The sequence below is a fragment of the Hevea brasiliensis genome, chromosome 11, assembly GCF_030052815.1.
Source record: "Hevea brasiliensis isolate MT/VB/25A 57/8 chromosome 11, ASM3005281v1, whole genome shotgun sequence".
NCBI classification, from domain to species: Eukaryota; Viridiplantae; Streptophyta; class Magnoliopsida; order Malpighiales; family Euphorbiaceae; genus Hevea; species Hevea brasiliensis.
The window spans coordinates 7,614,805-7,637,599 of record NC_079503.1 but is presented as its reverse complement, the minus strand read 5'-3'; the positions used below and the strand labels follow the sequence as shown (position 1 = coordinate 7,637,599).

The 22,795-nt window shown below is 33.5% G+C and overlaps 2 protein-coding genes across 2 annotated transcripts; both read right to left on the bottom strand.

The window, feature by feature from the left end:
- Nucleotides 1-5,270: 5,270 nt before the first annotated feature.
- On the bottom strand, nucleotides 5,271-7,342 carry LOC110653679 (E3 ubiquitin ligase PQT3-like). Its single transcript, XM_021809432.2, has one exon. It carries the CDS (start codon nucleotides 7,182-7,184, stop codon nucleotides 5,358-5,360), a length of 1,827 nt encoding a protein of 608 aa, XP_021665124.2. The 5' UTR covers nucleotides 7,185-7,342; the 3' UTR covers nucleotides 5,271-5,357.
- A 6,162-nt stretch (nucleotides 7,343-13,504) lies between these two features.
- On the bottom strand, nucleotides 13,505-15,690 carry LOC110653741 (E3 ubiquitin ligase PQT3-like). Its single transcript, XM_021809510.2, has one exon. It carries the CDS (start codon nucleotides 15,441-15,443, stop codon nucleotides 13,605-13,607), a length of 1,839 nt encoding a protein of 612 aa, XP_021665202.2. The 5' UTR covers nucleotides 15,444-15,690; the 3' UTR covers nucleotides 13,505-13,604.
- Between the last annotated feature and the right edge of the window lie 7,105 nt (nucleotides 15,691-22,795).

Sequence of the window (22,795 nt, the reverse complement as noted above, 5' to 3'; positions counted from 1 at the left end):
TAGGTTTTCTTGATTATGATTCAAGTTTTTGAAATTAGCCTAAGGAAACAATAGGGTGAATTAAATGATTTATGCTTTATAAATCGTTGTTCGAGCTTAACTACTTTCTATTCTTAAAGCAGTTATTAATTTGATGAGGATTGCTTAATACCAATTCAATTAATAATTAGAGTCAACAAGAGTGATGGGCTTGAATTGATGAGTATAGAGAAGTTAGGGGTTTTACCTCGCTGTTTGGTAAATCTACGTTAAGTATTCAATAAGTGATAATTGTATTTCTTTTGTCTATGATTGAATCATGCATTGGAATGCAAATTACCTTAGACTGAATTTTGTTTAAATTGAGAGTTTTATACCTAAATTTAGTTCTTTAATTTCTAAACCTGATTTCTTCTGATTTAGTGTTACAACCCCCCCCCCCTCCCCAACCTTTGTTTCTTTTTCTGTTATACATGTGTACGAAATTTAGCAACTCAGTCTCTAGGGTTCAACTTAGATTACCACTTATTGCATTCATTGAGAAAATATTTCATTACTGATAATTTCAGTTAATTTTTTGTGGAATCGGCAACCATCAGACAGTAAAAGTGTCACTTTACATCAATGGTGAGAAAGCATTCTGCTTTAACTCAATTTGGGTAGGGAAGCTTGCCACTTCTTTCTTTATTTTGTTATTTTGTTTTCTTTTTCCTTATTACCTTTTCTACTTTATCAAAAGATACAAAAAGAACAATCATTTCTTGTTCAAGATGTTGTCAAGTTCTTAGATTGTGATTTTTTTCATTGCAAGTTTATCTTTACTATGCTTGTGCTAAGCAACAACAGTTGAATATGATTCTAGTGCCATTATCATCAATGGTGAACACAAAATCATTTTCTCTAGTGCAATTCACTATCTCTACAGTACCCCTAAGGTATTGAAAATATCATTGTTCACTAGCTGGTGCTAGCACTTCTAGAAAACAAGCAGTTCTTTTAAATGCAAATGCATTTCCTGATTCTATACTTCTAAGTATTATGATTATGTGGTGGTATGCAGATGTGACTTTATCTAAGTAACAAGTCCAAGGAGGGCAGCCTTGATGCTATTAAAACTTATGTCTTCTGGGATCGCCATGAGCCTATCCTGCGGTTGGTTTGAATTGCTGCTAGACTTTTAAGTTGAAAAAGAAAATTTTGATTTTCTCCCCTAATATATATATGTGTGTGTGTGTGTGTGTGTGTGTGTGTGTGTGTGTGTATATAATTTCTCTGGAAATTTGGACATTGTAAAATTCTTCACTCTCATTCAAAAAGATGGACTTCATGTCATTCTGCGGATTAGCTGTTACGTTTGTGCTGAATGGAATAATGGGTTTCTTTATAATATGCTTGTAAAGAGAATACTAATATGCATCTCAGTGACTTCCCTATGAGGTTGGACAATGCTCCAGGCATTGGATTGAGGACAGACAATGAGATTTACAAGGTTTCATTTTTTACTTGCTCTATTTTTTTTTCCTTTGCAATGTTCATATCAATACTTGATATGAGCACTATAATTTTGCTTTCTATAGAATGAAATGCAAACTTTTACCACTAAAATTGTAAACATCCTGAAAGAAGCAAAAACGTTTGCTCCATAGAGAGGACCTATAATTCTTGCACACGTTTTACATTTATAGCATTTTTCCTTCTTTCTCCTATATGATTCAAGTAGCATTTATATTTGTATTACTAGGATTTTTTTTTGTCTCAAAGTTGCTGACTTTTGTGTTTGTGCATAACAGATTGAGAATGAATACGGAAACATCATGGGACCTGATGCTGCTATGAACTTCTAAAGTCCAGTCCTGTGGCACATAACCCTATAAAACAACAAAATGTGAGGTCGGTGGCCTTCATCCAGCCACTACGACACTCAAGTTTGGAAATCATAGGTTGTGAATAAGAGAATAATTCAATAGTGAATTTTTACAAAACTAATGTTCTCGATCCCCCTAGCTGCTTCTAATATTTATAAGTTTTAAGGAAAATGGTCTTGCCTTAATCACAGAGACAATCTTAGGTTGACATCCAGAGATTTTTTCCTTATAATCCGGCTTGATCTTTGCTTGATGCTAGTATTACTTGTTATAAATTTTGCTTGGCTTGTTTCCTGAGCGATAACTTTGCTCCTTCTCTTGTTGCTATCCCGTTTGGACCTAGACTAAACTATCTTTTGTTGAGTTTGATCCTACTCAGTTTAGGTGGTTGAGTCACCTCTAGCTCGACTTTGACTCTTTGAATAAGCATTTGACACTTTGATCACCACTTTCGATATTTTGGCTTGGCTTTGACTCTCTGAATGAGCATTGACACTTTTACTACCAAATTGACTATTTCATTCAGTTTCGGTGGTGTAGTATCAGGACCTCACAGAAATGCAGGGAAAAGTTACATTCAATGGCGTGCACAAATGGCTGTAGCCTAAAACATTTGAGTTTTATGGATTATGTGCCAGCAACCAGATGCTCCACTACCCATTGTACTCGTTATTTCTAATTCTTCAGCATTAAATAATTTAGTCACAGAAGTTTAAAGTAACATTCATACTGGTTGGCCTCTTAATGGCTCTGTTCCATGTTGTGCTGCAGATTGATACCTGCAAGGGCTTTTACTGTGATACCTTCCATCCAAACAATCCCATAAGTCCAAAAATTTTGAGAATTGAAGTGGATAGTAGGCCTTTTTTCTACTGAAATAACACCGTTTCTTCTAGTTGACCAGATTGAAATACATAGAATCTGCATTTTTTGTATGTCCTTGTAGGTTCAAGGCCTGGGGTGGGAAAAACCCATATAGAACTGCTAAAGATTTAGCATTTTCAGTTGCTTGATTTGTCCAAGCTGGTGGGGTCTTGAATAACTATTATATGGTATTTCCCTGCAAAGCAATAACTTCATATGTTTATTTTCAATGGACTTACGTTTGCTTTAACTTATTGACAAGTTTTTCTTAACCTCCATTCAGTATCATGGAGGAATCAGCTTTGGAAGCAATGTAGGAGGTCCATATATAACCACATCATATGATTATAAGGTTCCAATTGATGAATATGGTAATTCACAATTAAATCTATGTTGATATATACTTTAAACCTTGATTGATGTATTGCCAGCAAAAATATCAAATATTGCCATTAACAATGTCATGGCATAAAAGTTTAAGACTTGCAGGGAATTTGAATAAGCCAAAGTGGGGGCATCTCAAGCAACTCCATGCATCTATCAAATTGGGAAAGAAAATTATCACTAATTGCCGATTGCTTTATCGTTTGGATTGAAGATCCTCCATCCCCCTATTCTGGAGGATCTTTTATTGACTGATTTATTAAGGTTTTTTTATTCCTTATACATGCTTATTTTTCTCAAATATAAATGAATAAATAAACACAAGAAGGATTGAGCATTTGTTGCACTAATTAGGCGTTATTGTCAGCAGAAACATAAGACCATGTTACAAGTTTGTAATTGAATAAATCCGATATTTACTGCCATCTAGTTTCACTGTGCAGGTGCTGGATAGCAAAATAATAATTGGCATGTGATCCTGTGACATCAAATTCTCAAATTTGACTTAGATCAGAAAGATTTCTCTTTCCCCAAGTATTTAGAACTGCTATCACGATGCTTAGCTTTAAGGACTACCTCCTATGCTGTGGTACCAATGTTCTCATTAGCAAGTTTCTAGTTGACACTTGTACAGCTTCAACAGTGTCCTGAGTTCAACAGTCCTCATTCCAATCATTCACTCACTTAAAAAAAATTTATAGCCTGTCAACAAATTAACATTATAATGGTGATGCCACCCTGAGTTCGATAGAGAATTTCACCTTAGTACCAATGCATAAAAGAATATTTTTCTTTGCAAATATTTATTGCTTTGCAGAAAAACTATTGTATACATAAATTAGGCTTCATGACAATAAAAATCATCAACTTATATAATTTTTTCAGTTGTATATCCTTCTAGTTTTATCAATTTAGATAACATGCTTTAATCACTTTACAATCATATCCTTAGATGCCTGTCTAAATCTACCATTAATTTAATAACATGGATACTAGGAGCTGTAAGTGATTAGTGTGCTGAGAACAAGCCAATCTGATATGAACTCCACTTCTAGCCATGGAAATTCCAAGGGACCATATGCTACTCCTTCCAGAAGGGCTCTCTGGTGCTATGCATAGTAGGCATATGGTGGAAAAGGTGGAGGAGATAATCTTCTGCCAATTTAAATTTATTACATTTGATTTGCTTGCGTAGTAATTTGCACTTAAGTGAAAGTTTTTGGGCTTTTGTAGGAATGTCTTGGGAAGAAGTGTTGTATTGTTGTGTATGATGCCACATTTTTAGTACAGGAACCTCAAGGAATTAACAATAGGCCAGCTGTCTAATCTCTTTGCTCAAAAGCCAATTGAGGAAATACCATCAAATGAATGAAATTGTTATATTTAACCAATTTTTTAATTAAATTGTTTGGATTAATAATTAGACTTGTCAATTTATAAAAACATTGAACTATTAAAAGATGATCCATGATACCAGAAGATTGCAGTGATAAACTGATTTTTTTTTTTTTCAAGAAAAGGGCAAAAATGATGATGGGTTTGCTTGAGATTATACCAAAGAAGAATGTTAACAACAAAGTTCCTAAAAGATGAAAAACATAAATCATTTATTATCACCATTATTTTCTATAAGAACAACACCACTTTCCACAGTACCATTGTAGCACATCACAGGTATTTCCTCCTGCTTCTTCACCTTCAATACTACACACTTTTTAGCCAATCTCCTAATAATTAAATTCATACAAAATTTTTAATTTAAACTTTATTTTAATTTGTGTGTTGACTTTTTATAAAGAAATGTAAAACGAAGATTTCCAAAAGAATAGTTTTCCCAATATTGTTTTATTCCTGAGAATTTTATATTCCTCTCTAAGAAAAGCACGAGACGAGTTCCATAAGATTCATGGATCCAGAGACAATTACAACACATGCCCACCATCTTACCTATCAATTTAATATCAAAATGGAATCCTAATAATGTACTTATGAATACGCTTTCAAAATATTCATCATACTACTAAATAAAATAAGCAAAAAATGTACTAGGAAAAAATGGAAATTTTATTAAAATACCAAACCAGCAACTATAAGTAAAAGTCAAGTTTAGACCAAACTACATCACTGTATCAATGTTGGATTTGATTATTTATACATATAGCCCTGAAATACGGGGAAAAAAAAAAAAAACATATAGCCCTGAAAGAAAATAGAAAAGAGGAACAATTGCAGTTAAAATCATTGTAGAGCTTTGCGCCAATAGCTTCATTGCCTGCCGCACATTTGCTGCATACTGAAAGAGGCTTGATTCATCATGCCATTGAATGTAGTCCCAAAGGGGCTCAGCCCATAATTCATTGCACCAGCAGCATAATAAGGTGCTACGTATCCTTCCATCCCCGCCTGCACACCAGCCCAATATGGATTATATGCATAAGAGCCAACAGGCATCAAAAAGCTGTGAGAGTCATCTTGAGAATTTTTTATTCCTCTCTTTTTCTTTCCTCCCCTGCTGAAAACCAATTTTTTCTGAACTTCATCCTCAGCCACTTTCCTATTCTTTCCTCCCTCGCGAGAAACCACCTCTTCCTGCACTTCTTCCTCAACCACCAGAACACTTGTATCCTTCATTCTCGTTGACCCAACAGTGGCTTCAGATACATCAGCTGCTCTTGTAGTTCTAGCTTTTTTAGCAATCTGGTATGGATCATCAAGAAGCTTCATTTTATTTGCCTCGTCTTCTATATTATCAAGAGTTGTCTTCTTCGATTCCTGAAATGATCCTGCAGGCAGTTTTTTTGTAGAAATCTGAGGTTGCGAACAGTGAGCCGATTCCACATTCATAACTCGAAAAGAGTTGCCTTTGGCATTTTCACCGCTACTGCTATTACCACAACTAGACTCCACAAAGCAATTAATTGTATCTCTAAGTGTCATGTTTGGAATCAGAGAATCAGCAAGGACGTTTGCTGCTCCACATACACATTTCAACTTAGAGATGATTAGATGGTCTCTAATGCATTTATCACAAAAGCTCTTGAAACAGCATTTGCTAGTCAATACAGCATCTTTCATTACTTGCTTGCACAAGGGGCAGAGGAGTTCTGGTGGAAGATCACTAACTGACCAGGATCTCTTTGAAGGGAAGCAGCCAAAAATTTCCTTCTTAAAAGCATCATCATTAGGCTGCAAAACAGCAGTTGCACCACTTGACAAAACATAAGAGCCATCTGGGTTTGGCACCAGCATCGACTTGGGAACACCAGTAGGAGGCCTTACTCTTTTGAAATCATAATTTGGATCTCCATTTGTTCGGCAATACTGAATAAAATGTCCCGGCACCTTACACCTGTGACATATATAACCTTCTGGCGGTGTTTTCTTCCACAATCCACCAAAACCATGGCCATCCATTCTTCCGCAACCCCTACGATTCACGCCTTGGGTCCTAGAACCCACACCAATAGAACCTTCAAGCTGCCAGTCCAAGGCTGGAGTATTGACTAAAGCCTTAATCTTGCTGTCCTCCTCAGATTCCACATCTACACTTGTCATGCTAGACTGAGCTGGCTTCATTCTGGGAATCACAAACACATCGTCCCCAAACCCATCATCATATCCAAAACTTGCGTCTCCACTGCATTTTGTTGAGGACAAACTAGTAATAGTACTTGCAGACACAGAACTAACACCAGCATTTACGGGGGTGCTTCTGGATGAAGCAGTAACAACATTTTCAGTATTGGATGAACCAGTGCGATAAAAGGAACTAAGTGGCTGTTGCTTTTCAATAACAACAATAGTTGCAGTGTCTATGGGCTTGCCACGCCTCGTTCCAGGAATACGGCGAATCAAGACACGAGTATTGTTAGGAATCAACATATCATCAACGTAACAATCATTGGTCTGGGCATTAATGACCACAAGGTCCAAATCAGTACCAAAACATAGACCATTAGAATGAGACTTCATATTAGATTTATACTTATATTCAAAAATTTTCCTTTTCAAAGCATCAACAGAAATAACAGAGCCATCCACAGAGATGGAATCATACTCTTTGGCACTGAAAAATTTAAAATATATCGGCATCGAATTGAATAGTAACGGAAGAATACAAACTTTAATATGAGAGAGAGAAATTGCTATTTCACTCGTATACAAGAGGATCAAAAAGTATAATCAACATGCGATCGAATTGTGAATTGCCCACAAAGGGTCGGTGAAACAGAAATTGTTGTACGCCAATCTGCAGGCATAGCCATAGACGCGTAACTGCTTGAGGTGCAAGCATAGCCATAGACGCGTAGGCAGTTTTGTTAATCCCAAATCCAATTGGACTTGGTGTTTTTATGTATATTTAATTAATCCTAATCTAATTGGATGAGTTGAGTTTAGATAGTATATAATTAAATTTAGGATGAGTTTAGGCTTAAAATTTAATATTTATGATAGATTTAAATTTTACATGTTAGATATATGTTATTTAAATTCGTTTATATAAATATTTAATTAAATATAAAATATATATTTTTATAATAATATTTATAAATTTTTATATTTTTTATTTTATGTAAGATGAAATTAAAATATTTTATAGAATTATTAAATTTTTAGAATATGAATTATTAATAAAAATATTTTTTATGTAGATTTTTAATTAAAAAATATAAAATTAAATGGGTTCTAATATTTTTCGGGTAATAATAATCGAGTTCTGACGAATTTGAATAATTGAAAATAAATTTTAATCAGGCTTGAGATGGGTTCAAGTTTTGAAAATATTAATCGAATTTAGGTTTATGTCCCTAAACTTGGTGTCTATTTCTTTAAATTTTTAGGGATTTTGTTTCTTTGTTTTTTAAGGATATTTTAGAAATATTTTTTTTTTATAAATATCAAACATTTTAAATAATTTAAATTATTTTTATCTCAAATATTTTCATCTCTCTTAATTTTCAAATCTAGGATTTTTTCTCTCATTTCTCACCTTTCTAATATTTTCATCTCTATAATTTTCTAGTCTCTCAAATTTTTATCTATCTCAATATTCATTTTCTTAAAAAACTAATTAATTTTTTTCTATTATCTGTAATTTTTAATTTTCACAATAAAAATACAAAGCAAAATAAGGATAAATTAGAGAAACTCAATCTTCCTTTAATTCTAATTTTAGACCACTTATCGATAATCTTGATAAATTATTCAAATAGTCACCTTTTCATATATAGTTGATGGTTGAGAACTCGTGATTCTCTATGTGCTTCAACGTAGGAGAAGATTATAGATTCGATGAGTTGGGTCAAGGGGCTAGGTCTTGTTTTGGGTTGGGGTTATTTTATTTTAATTCTGGCTGTAAGCCTTTATCTGTGTATCTAGCCCATTGGGTGTTTAATGCAATGAAATATGCATAAGAAAGAAAAAAGAAAGTTAAGTGATGAGTCATTCTATCCAATCCAGAATCAGAGCTCTCGCATCAAAGTTGATGCAGAAATAGCAACAGCAACGACGTCATCACTCTTGCAAATTATGCCTACGCACAGCTGTAAACGAGATTCTAAAGCAGCCTGCATTATACTGACCGTTTAAAGGTTTTGTTCACTATAAAAGAAGAGGACGGAGAGGATGTGGAGATGGATTTGTCTTCTTCTGCAAAGAAGAAAGAAAGCAAAGAAGAAAATGACAATGAAGAAAATTAGGGTCATCTTTTTGGAAGAGATTTTCTATTATGATGATTGATATAGATGGTTGAACGCTGTTTTCTACTCCATATGCTTCGCCTACGTACTATACTTTGTCACCCTCTCCTGCTCGTGACAGAAATTTGCCACGCTCAGCAACTAAAATCATCGTTATAGAAGGTAAAAATGTGCAAAAAGAACCGTAAGAAACGAATGATGTCTCGTGATTAAAAAAATATCATTGATTAGCATAGAGTTTCACTCTTCATAATGAAAATATAAATAGAAAATAAAATAGTCAAATTTGAAAAAACTTGATTTATTTTAAATAGGATGAATTTGAAATTGAATTAAAACTGAATCAAACCATCTATATACTGAAATTCAATCCACTTCAAATCAAATTGAATCCATTCCAAAATCACCTTAGAATCAAAATCAATTGAAGCCACTTAGAGTCAGTTTGGTTTCATCCCTTTCTCAGCCCTGAACCTTCCGGGCTTCATGGTATTGGTGTCTCTGAGGAGAAACGTAGGTTGACCTCTTTCCATCCAGAAATCGAGGAACTTCTCTTTCGCCCTGTTCCATTACTTTTCTCCATGGCTAAAGTTCTCCATTCCTTGTAAAACCAATATATTGGAATGCTTAGTTCTTTTTTTTTTTTAAGAACTTTTCACCCATACTATTGAAGAACTTATAAGTTGAAGTGGGTTTCAGGGCTCAGTAGGTTTCCAATCCAAGCATACAAAGAAAGATTGTACCTCAAATCAATGAATTTAAAATGTATAATGAAATTTCATTTGTAAATGAAATTATATATTTGATATAAAAAAAAATTAAAATATGAAATACAATAGTTAAATTCTACATAATTTATATTTGGAGTTAAATTTTATACACAGATAATTTATCCCTTTCCCACTCTTATGCATAAATAAATAATTAAACATAGACCTTAATTTCCAAAATTAATAATTCGTGACTTAAAATTTTCCATTTAATCCAATTATCTTTCTCACCTCTCAATCCAAGGAGGGAGAAAAAAAAGTCTTCTTTCTTTTCTAGTAGCATTCTTGAAAATGGTGATCATTTTCAAGAACTCATCCCATGACAGGATAACAAATTTAGAGATATCAATTCTTTTTTTTTTTTTTTTCTCTCTTTGTTTCCATTGATCCAAACACTACTAGGTAACTTTTTGGAGGAAAAAAAGGTTTAAAAAATACTTTTTTTTTGTTACTAAAACAATGGGAAAAATATACATAAATACAACTGATGTTGCCTAAAATTCTTGGGTTAGTGAATGGTCTTAGTGTTGAAAAGAGGTGAGGTCGGTAGCCTAAGCAGGGCCATTTTGATGCTCAAGTCAGTAAATGCCAAAGAAATAGCAAATACTGAAAAGTAATAATATAATAGAATAATATAATAGAATAGTAATAATATAATAGAATCGCATACCTTGGCAAGTGCAATGAGCCATATTTATAGTATTGAGTATGGTGCCTGTTCTACCTTATTCAAGATTTGCCAACTCATATCCAATCATTTTCTTTCGTATATTACAGAAATTTCACCTACAATGTAGCTACATTTTCAGCGAAAACCCAACTCATCCTATTAGCATGCATCCACTTCTAAACTTCCCGAACACTTTGCCTTGCCTGAGCATCCTGCATTCCATCTAAACTTCTTGCTTCCTGTCGGAACATATTATATCTCAACCAAACACATTATATCTTATCCAAAAATACCATGTTCTGATTGAGCACCTTATGTAACATATTATGCCCTAACTAAGCATCCTATGTCTTAATGAAATTTGAATCTAATTCGAATTTGAAGATCCAAATCCTTTTCCTTCTGGATCGGATTTTTATTCGTACTATATCAACAATAATCTTATAAATTTTGCAAAAAATTACTAATGATCTCAACTATGGCACATAATTTTCGAAATTCAGCAACCCTTTATAGGAGTGAAGATGGCATGCTTGAGTTGAGGGCTCATAAACTCATCTCTGCAGTCCTTATCTTCATTACAAGCATACCCATTTCTTTAACATTAGCTTTTTTTTTTTGTTTTACTTATTTTTCTTTTAATTTCTCGCATTTTCTAAGAAGTTGAATAGAAAAAGAATTCAAGTTAGCAGAAGATTGACAAGGCATTAGCTTTTTTTTGCTGAAATAACATTGTTTCTTCTAGTTGACCTGATTGAAATACATAAAATCTGCATTTTTTGTATGTCCTTGTAGGTTCAAGGCCGGGGGTGGGAAAAACCCATATAGCACTGCTGAAGATTTGGCATTTTCAGTGCTCGATTTGTCCAAGCTAGTGGGGTCTTGAATAACTATTTTATGGCATTTCCCTGCAAAGCAATGACTTCATATGTTTATTTTCAATGGACTTATGTTTGCTTTAACTTATTGACAAGTTTTTCTTAAGCTCCATTCAGTATCATGGAGGAACCAACTTCGGACGCAATGCCGGAGGTCCATATATAACTGCATCATATGATTATAAGGTTCCAATTGATGAATTTGGTAATTCACAATTAAATCTATGTTGACATATACTTTAAACCTTAATTGATGTATTGCCTGCAAAAAATATCAAATAGTGCCATTAACAATGTCATGGCATAAAAGTTTAAGACTTGCAGGGAATTTGAGTCAGCCAAAGTGGGGGCATACCAAGCAACTCCATGCATCTATCAAATTGGGAAAGAAAATTATTACCAATTGCCGATTGCTTTATTGTTTGGATTGAAGATCCTGCATCCTCCTGTTCTGGAGGATCTTTTATTGACTGATGTTTTAAGGTTTTTTGATTCCTCATACATGCTTATTTTTCTCAAATATAAATGAATAAATAAATACAAGAGGGATTTTGCATTTGTTGTGCTAATTAGGTGTTATTGTCAGCAGAAACATAAGGCCATGTTACAAAGTTGTAATTGAATAAAATCGATATTTATTGCCATCTATTTTCACTGTGCAGGCACTGGATAGCAAAATAATAACTGGCTGGTGATCCTGTGACATCAAATTCTCCAATTTGACTTAGATGAACTTTCCTCAAGCATCTAGAGCCGCTATCACGGTGTTTAGCTTTAAGGACTACCTCCTGTGCTATGGTGCCAATTATCTCATTAACAAGTTTCAAGCTAAGACTCGTATAGCTTCCAGCAGTTTCCTGAGTTTGACAATCCTTATTCCAATCATTCAATCACTTGAAAAAAATCTATAGCCTGTCAACAAATTAACATTATGACGGTGATGCCATCCTGAGTTTGATAGAGAATTTCACCTTAATACCAATGCAAAAAAGAATATTTTTCTTCGCAAACATTTATTGTAGAAAAACTATTGTATATATAAAATAGGCTTAATGACAATAAAAATCATCAACTTATACCATTTTTTCAGTTGTATATCCTTCTAGTTTTATCAATTCAGATAACAAGCTTTAATCACTTTTACAATCATATCCTTAGATGTCTGTCTAAATCTACCATTAATTTATTAACATGGACACTAAGCAAGAGCTGTAAGTGATTAGTGTGCTGAAAACAAGACAATCTGATATAAACTCCACATCTAGCCATGGAAATTCCAAGGGACCATGCCGCTCCTTCCAGAAGGGCTCTCTGACGCTATGCATGTGGTGGAAAAGGTGGAGGAGATAATCTTCTGCCAATTTAAATTTATTATATTTGATTTGCTTGCATAGTAATTTGCACTTAAGTGAAAGTTTTTGTGCTTTTGCAGGAATGTCTTGGGAAGGAGAAGTGTTGTATTGTTGTGTCTAATGCCACATTTTTAGCACAAGAACCTCAAGGAATTAACAATAGGCTAGCTGCCCAAGCTCTTTGCCCATAAGCCAATTAAGGAAATACCATCAAATTAATTAAATTGTTATATTTAACCAATTTTTTAATTAAATTGTTTCGATGAATAATTAGACTTGTCAATTTATAAAAACAATGGACTATTAAAAGATGATCCATGATACCAGAAGATTGCAGTGATAAATTGAATTTTTTTTTTTTTATCAGGAAAAGGGCAAAAATGATGATGGGTTTGCTGAAGATTATGCCAAAGAAGAATGTTATATCAAAGTTCCTGAAAGATGAAAAAAATAGATCTTTTATTATCACCATTATTGTTGATAAGAACATCACCACTTTCCTCATTATCATTGTAGCACATCACAAGTACTTCCTCTTGCTTCTTCACCTTCAAGCCAATCTCCTAATAATTAAATTTATATAAAATTTTTAATTTAAACTTTATTTTAATTTGTGTATGTGACTCTTTATAAAAATGTAAAAAGAAGATGTCCAAAAGAATAGTTTTCCTAATATTGTTTTATTCCTGAGAATTTTACATTCTTCTCTAAGAAAAGCACGAGCTGAGTTTCATAAGATTCATGGATCCAGAGACAATTACAACACATGCCCACCATTGTGCCTATCAATTTACTATCAAAATGGAATCCTACTAATGGACTTATGAATACACTTCCAAAAGATTCATCATCCTACAAAGTTTGTTCTGTCTCTTAGGCTTCATTACAATCCTCAATGTGCCTTTTTGCAAAAGACATTTCATTCAGAGAGCAGATAAATAAAATAAGCAAAATATATACTAAGAAAAAATTGAAATTTTATTAAAATACCAAACCAGCAACAACAAGTAAAAGTCAAGGTCAGACCAAAATACATCACTGTATCAATGTTGGATTTGATTATTTATACATATAGCCCTGAAAGAAAATAGAAAAGAGGAACGATTGCAGTTAAAATCATTGTCGAGCTTTGCACCAGCAGCTTCATTGCCTGCCACACATTTGCTGCATACTGAAAGAGGCTTGATTCATCTTGCCATTGAATGTAGTCCCACAGAGGCTCAGCCCATAATTCATTGCACGAGCAGCATAATAAGGTGCTACGTATTCTTCCACCCCCACCTGCACACCAGCCCAATATGGATTATATGCATAAGAGCCAACAGGCATCAAAAGGCTGTGAGAGTCATCTTGAGAATTTTTTATTCCTCTCTTTTTCTTTCCTCCCTTGCTAAAAACCAAATTTTGCTGAACTTCATCCTCAGCCACATTCCTATTCTTTCCTCCCTCGCTAGAAACCACCTCTTCCTGCACTTCTTCCTCAACCACCAGAACACTTCCTTGTGATGCTGTATCCTTCATTCTCGTTGACCCAATAGTGGCTTCAGATACATCAGCTGCTCTTGTCGTTCTAGGTTTTTTAGCAATCTGGTAAGGATCATCAAGAAGCTTCCTTTTGTTTGCCTCGTCTTCTATATTATCAAGTGTTGTCTTCTTCGCTTCCTGAAATGATCCTGCAGGTAGTTTTGTTGTAGAAATCTGAGGTTGCGAACAGTGAGCCGATTCCACATCCATAACTCGAAAAGAGTTGATTTTGGCATTTTCACCGCTTCTGCTATTACTACAACTAGACTCCACAAAGCAATTAATTGTATCTCTAAGTGTCATGTTTGGAATCAGAGAATCAGCAAGGACGTTTGCTGCACCACATACACATTTCAACTTAGAGATGATTAGATGGTCTCTAATACATTTATCACAAAAGCTCTTGAAACAGCATTTGCTAGTCAATACAGCATCTTTCATTATTTGCTTGCACAAGGGGCAGAGGAGTTCTGGTGGAAGATCACTAACAGACCAGGATCTCTTTGAAGGGAAGCAGCCAAAAATTTCCTTCCTAAAAGCATCATCATTAGGCTGCAAAACAGCAGTTTCACCACTTGACAAAACATAAGAGCCATCTGCGTTTGTCACCAGCATCGACTTGGGAATACCAGTAGGAGGCCTTACTCTTTTGAAATCATAATTTGGATCTCCATTTGTTCGGCAATACTGAATAAAATGTCCCGGCACCTTACACCTGTGACATATATAACCTTCTGGAGGTGTTTTCTTCCGCAATCCGCCAAAACTATGGCCATCCATTCTTCCGCAACCCCTACGATTCACGCCTTGGGTCCTAGAACCCACACCAATAGAACCTTCAAGCTGCCAGTCCAAGGCTGGAGTATTGACTAAAGCCTTAATCTTGCTGTCCTCATCAGATTCCACATCTACACTTGTCATGCTAGACTGAGCTGGCTTCATTCTGGGAATCACAAACACATCGTCCCCAAACCCATCATCATATCCAAAACTTGCGTCTCCACTGCATTTTGTTGAGGACAAACTAGTAATAGTACTTGCAGACACAGAACTAACACCAGCATTTACGGGGGTGCTTCTGGATGAAGCAGTAACAACAGTTTCAGTATTGGATGAACCAGTGCGATAAAAGGAACTAAGTGGCTGTTGCTTTTCAATAACAACAATAGTTGCAGTGTCTATGGGCTTGCCACGCCTCGTTCCAGGAATACGGCGAATCAAGACACGAGTATTGTTAGGAATCAACATATCATCAACGTAACAATCATTGGTCTGGGCATTAATGACCACAAGGTCCAAATCAGTACCAAAACATAGACCATTAGAATGAGACTTCATATTAGATTTATACTTATATTCAAAAATTTTCCTTTTCAAAGCATCAACAGAAATAACAGAGCCATCCACAGAGATGGAATCATACTCTTTGGCACTGAAAAATTTAAAATATATCGGCATCGAATTGAATAGTAACGGAAGAATACAAACTTTAATATGAGAGAGAGAAATTGCTATTTCACTCGTATACAAGAGGATCAAAAAGTATAATCAACATGCGATCGAATTGTAAAGTGCCCAGTGAAACAGAAATTTTTGTACGCCAATCTGCAGGCATAGCCATAGACGCGCAACTGCTTGAGGTGCAAGCATAGCCATAGACGCGTAGGCAGTTTTATTAATCCCAAATCCAATTGGACTTGGTGTTTTTGTGTATATTTAATTAATGGTAATCTACTAGAATAAGTTTTGGCAATATATAATTAAATTTAGGATGGGTTTAAGCTTAAAATTTAATATTTATAATAGATTTGAATTTTATATGTTATATAAATCCGTTTATATAAATATTTAATTAAATATAAAATAAATATTTTTTATAATAATATTTATAAATTTTTATATATTTATTTTATATAAGATAAAATTAAAATATTTTTTAGAATTATTAAATTTTTAGAATATGAATTATTAATAAAAATACTTTTTATGTAAATTTTTAATTAAAAAATATAAAATTAAATAGGTTTTGATATTTTTTTGGTAACAATAATCGAGTTCAGACGTAGTAGAATAATTGAGAATAAATTTTAATCAGATTTGAGACTGATTCAGATTTTGAAAATAATAATCGAATTTAGGTTCAGGTGTGGTACCCTACCTATTGCTATCCTTAGGCTTGGTGTCTATTTCTTTAAATCTTTAGGATTTTGTTTCTTTGTTTTTTAAGGATATTTTAGAAATATTTTTTTTTTATAAATATCAAACATTTTAAATAATTTAAATTATTCTTTCTTTTATCTCAAATATTTTCATTTTTCTTAATTTTCAAATCTAGGATTTTTCTCTCATTTCTCACCTTTCTAATATTTTCATCTCTATAATTTTTCAGTCTCTCAAATTTTTATCCATCTCAATATTCATTTTCTAAAAAAACTAATTAATTTTTCTCCATTATCCGTAATTTTTAATTTTCACAATAAAAATGCAAAGCGAAAGATAAGGATAAATTATAGAAACTTAATCTTCCTTTAATTCTAATTTTAGGCCACTTATCGATAATCTTGATAAATTATTCAAATAGTCAACTTTTCATATATGGTTGATGGTTGAGAACTTGAGGTTCTCTGTGTGCTTCAACGTAGGAGAAGATTATAGATTCAACGTAGGAGAAACGTAGGTTGACCTCTTTCCATCTAGAAATTAAGGAACTTCTCTTCAGCCTTGTTCCTTTACTTTTCTCCATAGCTAAAAAGTCCTCCATTCCTTGTAAAACCAATATGAATATATTTTTTTAAAGAATTTTTCACTCATACTATTGAAGAACCTCTAAGTTGAAGTAGGTTTTAGGGCTCAGCACATTTCCAATTCAAGCATACAAAGAAAGATTGTATCTCAAATCAATTAATTTAAAATGTATAATGAAATTTCATTTGTAAATGAAATTATATATTTGATATAAAAAAATTAAAATATGAAATACAATAATTAAATTCTACATAATTTATATTTAGAGTTAAATTTTATACATGGATAATTTACCCCTCTCCCACTCTAATGCATAAATAAATAGTTAAATATAGACCTTAATTTGCAAAATTAATAATTCGTGACTTAAAATTTTCCATTCAATCCAATTAGCTTTCTCACCTCTCAATCCAAGGAGGAAAAAAAAAATTGGATTGAATTTGAATCCTCCTTGGATTGAGAGGTGAAATTATAAGAAGATCCAAATCCTTGGATTGAGAGGATTTTGAATCTAATTCGAATCTAATTCAAAATTATATACCGATGAAATTTGAATCTAATTCGAATTTGAAGATCCAAATCCTTTTCCTTCTGGATTGGATTTTTATCCGTACTATATCAACAACAATCTTTTAAATTTTGCAAAAAATTACCGATGATCTCAACTATGGCACAAAATTTTCGAAATTCAATAACCCTTTACAGGAGTGAAGATGGCATGCTTGAGTTGAGGGCTCATTAAACTCATCTCTGCAGTCCTTATCATCATTACAAGCATACCCATTTCTTTAGCATTAGCTTTTTTTTGTTTTACTTATTTTTCTTTTAATTTCTCTCATTTTCTAAGAAGTTGAATAGAAAAGGAATTCGAGTTAGTAGAAGATTGATGAGGCATTAGCTTGTTGAAGATGAGAGAGGGTTTATTGTGTTTGGGTTGCCATTAATTATTATCAAGAGCATGATACAATTACATTGCAGAAACATTTCCTGTGTTAGTCATAAATCAGGACACTCCAGTCTTCAACAATTCTGGCATCCTTACAATTAATGGTATGTGAAAATGAGGCCATAAGACAAAAATGTACTAACTAATTTCACATCATTATAAAAGAGGAACTCCCAATTTCTTTTGGAGAGTTAAAAAGCTGATGACTACTTTATAACTAATTTAGAAGGAAGAAGAGCGATTGTTTGTAACTAAAACCTATAATCTGTTTTATCCCTTGTTAAAGATAATTTAGGGAGACATTATTTTCTAGATATGGACCATTGCCTAATTTTAGATGTTGGGGTTGTCTATGTAAGTGTAAGCATAGAGAACAAAGAAAATGGGGAGAAATTGCAGGAGAACTCTCTTTCTCTACTGCAATATTTCATTAATTCAAAATATACATAAGCACTAATACATTAAGTTAAGTTTTACAAGAAAAGCCCCATACTTCACTGATTAAACCCATACATATCTGCTGAACTGAAATCAGCCATACTAACCCATACTTTAGTACATTACAAAATAATCATTAACCAAAACTTAACAAACAAGTGACAGCAAAAGTGTCACTTTACATCAACACTCATCCTTAGCCCTTTTGCTGGAAACACCAAAGGTCTTCCTTAATGTTTCAAACCTTACTTTGGACAAGGGCTTAGTTAGAATATCAACTTAATGGACTTCTGAACAACAATGAACCAACTTCACTTCTTCTTCTTTCTTAGCGTCTCTGATGAAATGATACTTAATCTTTATATGCTTAGTTCTTCCATGAAAAACAAGATTTTTAGCCATAGCCACAGCAAATTGATTGTCACCATAAATGGTTGTAGCTTCTTCTTGCATCCGATGCAAATAATTGATAATTTTTCTCAACCATATAACTTGATTAACAACAGCTGCAAGTGAAATATACTTTGCTTCAACTGTTGATTGAGCCACAACATCATTCTTTTTTGAATTATAACTTATAACACCTGAACCAATGGTGAATGCATACCCAGATGTGCTCTTCATGTCATCAACTGAACCACCCTAATCACTACCTACTTATCCCATTAACTTCATATATATTTAACACCCAATTAAACTTCCATAAATTCCAGCATCCACCTTATCAAACCCATCTTTTTTGCCCATATTTTTATTCTATGGTAAATGAGTATCAGCTGCTTTACAATTCTCCATGACAAATTTCCTTAGAATCTCCTTAGCATATTTCTCTTGATTTATGAAAGTTCCTTCCTCAAATTGATGAACTTCCATTCTAAGGAAATAAGACAACCTTCCAAGATCAGTCATCTCAAACACATTCTGTATTTCCTTTTAAATTCTTTCACAAATGAGATGTTATTACCAGCAATCAGAAGATCATCTACATGCAATGACACTATTAGTAAATCACCATTAACACTTTTCACATACAAAGTAGCCTCGCTAATGCTTCTTTTGAACCCCATCATCAACAAATGCTCATCTATTTTGGTGTCCCAAGCTCCAGGAGCCTATTTTAAACCATATAGAGTCTTCTTGAGCAAATAAACCTTGTCTTCTTTTCCTTTCACAATAAAACCAGGTGGTTGTTCTACGAATATCTTCTCCTGTAGATAGCCATTCAAGAAGGCTGATTTGACATCAAGCTGAAAAATTTCCCAAATTTTCTGAGCTGCTAAGGCAATGAGAAGCCTTATCGTGTCATACCTTGCTACTGGTGCAAAGGTATCTGTGAAATCCACCCCATACTATTATGAGTAGCCTTTGATAACTAGTCTTGCTTTGAATTTGTTAACTAAACCATCCAAATTCAACTTGGTTCTTATCTCACTCCAATTACTTTCTTATTGTAGGCTTGTCAACCAGCAGCCAAGTTTCATTTTTATGAATCATTTTTAACTCTTCCATTGTAGCCCTCCAATTTGAAGACTTTGTTGCCTCTTCATAACTCACAGGTTTTACCAAAGCTATATTGTATCGTTCATAAATATCAGCTAAGGATCTGGTTCCCCTCACTGCATTTTCAATATCTGAATCACTTGCAACATCTACTTCATCTTCTAAAAGAGTTGCATCTTATTCTTGAGGCATGTTTCCACTAGCAAAATCATTGCTAGTAGTCACAACTTCTTTTTTATCCCAACACCAAGATGCAAATTCATCAAATTTGATATTTCTGCTGATAATCACCTTCTCAATTTGCACATTAAACATTCTATAACCCTTCATATTGCTACCATGTCAAAGAAACACTCCAATCTCAACCTTGTGATCCAACTTACTCCTCTTAACATCAAGAACAAGTGTGTAACAAATGCATCCAAACACTCTTAGATGACTAACTAAAGGTTTATTCCCAAACCATGCTTCAAATGGAGTTTTACCTTTTAAGGCTCTTATAGGTAACAAATTCAAAGAAATATCTGCAGATGTTAATCGCTTCAACTAAAACTTATTAGGCATATCTTTCTTAAACAAAAGATACCTTGCCATTTCCATCATTGTTTTATTCTTTCTCTCACTCACCCCATTCTGTTGAGGAGTATAACTGACAGTGAGCTGATAATGAATCCTAACTTCTTCACAAAACTTATCAAACCTCTCAGAAGTATATTCAATTCCATTATCATACCTTAAAATCTTTATTTTACAATCAGATTAAGTCTCCACCACAGCTTTGAATTTTTGAAATACACCAAAAACTTTTAACTTCTGTTTTAAAAAGTAAGCCCAGCACATTCTAGAAAAATCATCAATGAAGAGAATAAAATAACTGTTTCCACTTAAGGATGGAGTATTCATGGGTCTACACATGTCAATGTGAATGAGTTGTAGCTTCTGAAATGCTCTTTAAGCCATATTCATTGGAAATGGCAATTTTTTTTTTGCTTCCCCAATTAACATACTTCACACACACCCTTAGTATCACATACTATAGGCATATCTTTAACCAACTCCTTGCTTTGCATATATTTCAATGAAGAGTAATTAAAATGACCCATCCTCGTAAGCCACAATGAGGAATCATCAACATAACTAGGAAAGGCATGAATTTCAGTTTACTTCCACTCAATAGGAAAGCTTTTTCTCTTCCTTTAGCCAGTCCATAACTCACAACTAGACTAATCAAATATAGTGCAAGACATATTCTCAAAATGTAAAGTATAATTTCTTTCTAGCATCTGACCTACACTCAACAAACTTTAACTTATTTCAAGCACATATAGAACATCATGAATTAATTTTGTACCTGAATTTGTTTGTACTGCAAACCACTCCTTTTCTTTTAGCTTCAACATAATCTTCACTTTAGAAGAGTAGGTCTTTTCAATTTTCTTAAAATTACTGATGTCTGAAGTCATGTGGTGTGTGTAGCAACTATCTATCAACCAAGCATCTCTACTTGTGTTAAAAGAGTAACAGGTTGCTGTAAAAAGCTTTTCCTCCTGTTGCTCGTGTTCTTTAGTAACTTGAGCCTATCGCTCTATAACATCTTTACTTTACGTAGTCCGTATGTTCCACTGTTCCGGTGGCTAATGTTTGCTTGGACTATTAGAATGTCTAGAACTACATTTTGGTGATAGTGAGGAGACATAAAATGATGGGATACAAGGTAAGAAAATACAAGAAAAATTAAAAGAAAATAAAAGAGACGAAGTGCAATTAGGTTAAACGTGCTGGAATCGTAGTGATGGGTGACCGCACTGGAAAGTTACGGCGAGGACCGTTGACTAGCCCTGGACTGCGGGGAACCTTGGGAAAAATTTTCGGGACATAATTAAAGGTCTACTGAGGTGTAATTGACATTGAAAATGTCAAAGAAAATTTAGTAAGTCAATATAAATAAAAATGAAAATTTAAGAAATCGGCAGGTCAAAGATTAAATCGGTATTACTGAAAAATTCGAAATGCAACCCGAAGAGGGGCATTTTGATTAATTGACACCTAGAGTTGACTTTTGACCCAAATGTCCATGAAAAATAAGTAGTATTAAAATTTGAAAATGAAATGAAAATAAGAAGTTTTATTCATAATGTAATTAAAAGAAATTATGGGGATATAATTGAAATAACTATAAGTTTAATTATACTAATATTAACCTAAAGTGAGTGGCATCTATTATATTCATAAACCTTTAATTAGTGGAGCATTATGGACATAAAAAAGCACTAAGTTGATAGATTTTATGAGGAAAACAATTCATTTTCTTCAATTCCACTTCCATGGCCGAATAAGGGTCTCCATTTTTCCTCCATGAGAATTCATCATGCAAGCTTCAATCCTCCCCCATTTTCAACTTAAAACTCAAGGTTCGCTTCATCAAACTTTGTCTCCACACCATGGGAAAGCTTTAGGCAGCAAAAAAAAAGAAGAAATTGCAAGGTTTAGCAAGCTCCAAACAAAAGGTTAGTGCTAGTTTTCCCTTCCTCACTTAATTAAACTTTGAGATGAGTTGAATGGTTAAGACATTTGAAGAATTGGTTGGGTATTTGGTGAACTCAAATTTGGCATCCATGGAAGAATTTAGGGTTTGATTTATTTATGTCTAAAAGGGGTGTTTTGTGATGTTAATTAAGGTCTTACATGAGTTAGAAAGATTATTTCATGTGTATGTTTAATGTTAATGTTTTGAGGTAGGGTTTGAGTAATTGTGGAAGACCTAGGACAAGTGGTAAATTCTAGCAGCTTTGATGAGCTTAGAAGGTTGATAATTTCATGAAATTACTTGGTGAATTATAGTATTGATGGAGTAGTGAATGTGTATTGTATATGGCTAATTGAAGTATAGGTATTAGCTAATTAAATCCCATGTTTAAGATGTTAATTTTGCCTCCTTGAATTAAGATTGTGTATTGTATATTGAGGATTTATGTATACTGCTAGGAATTGACTAATTTGAGACTTGATGAATGAGATTAGAAGTGCTATGAATGCTGAATTGTAGTTTTGGGAGAAGCAGGAATGACAATTGGAAGTGTAAATTCTTGTGCAGGTTGTGTTATGTTGAAAACAATAAATAAATTAAGCCATAAATAAAAATGTGTGACTCTAATTTGGTATGACCAATTTACATGTAGAA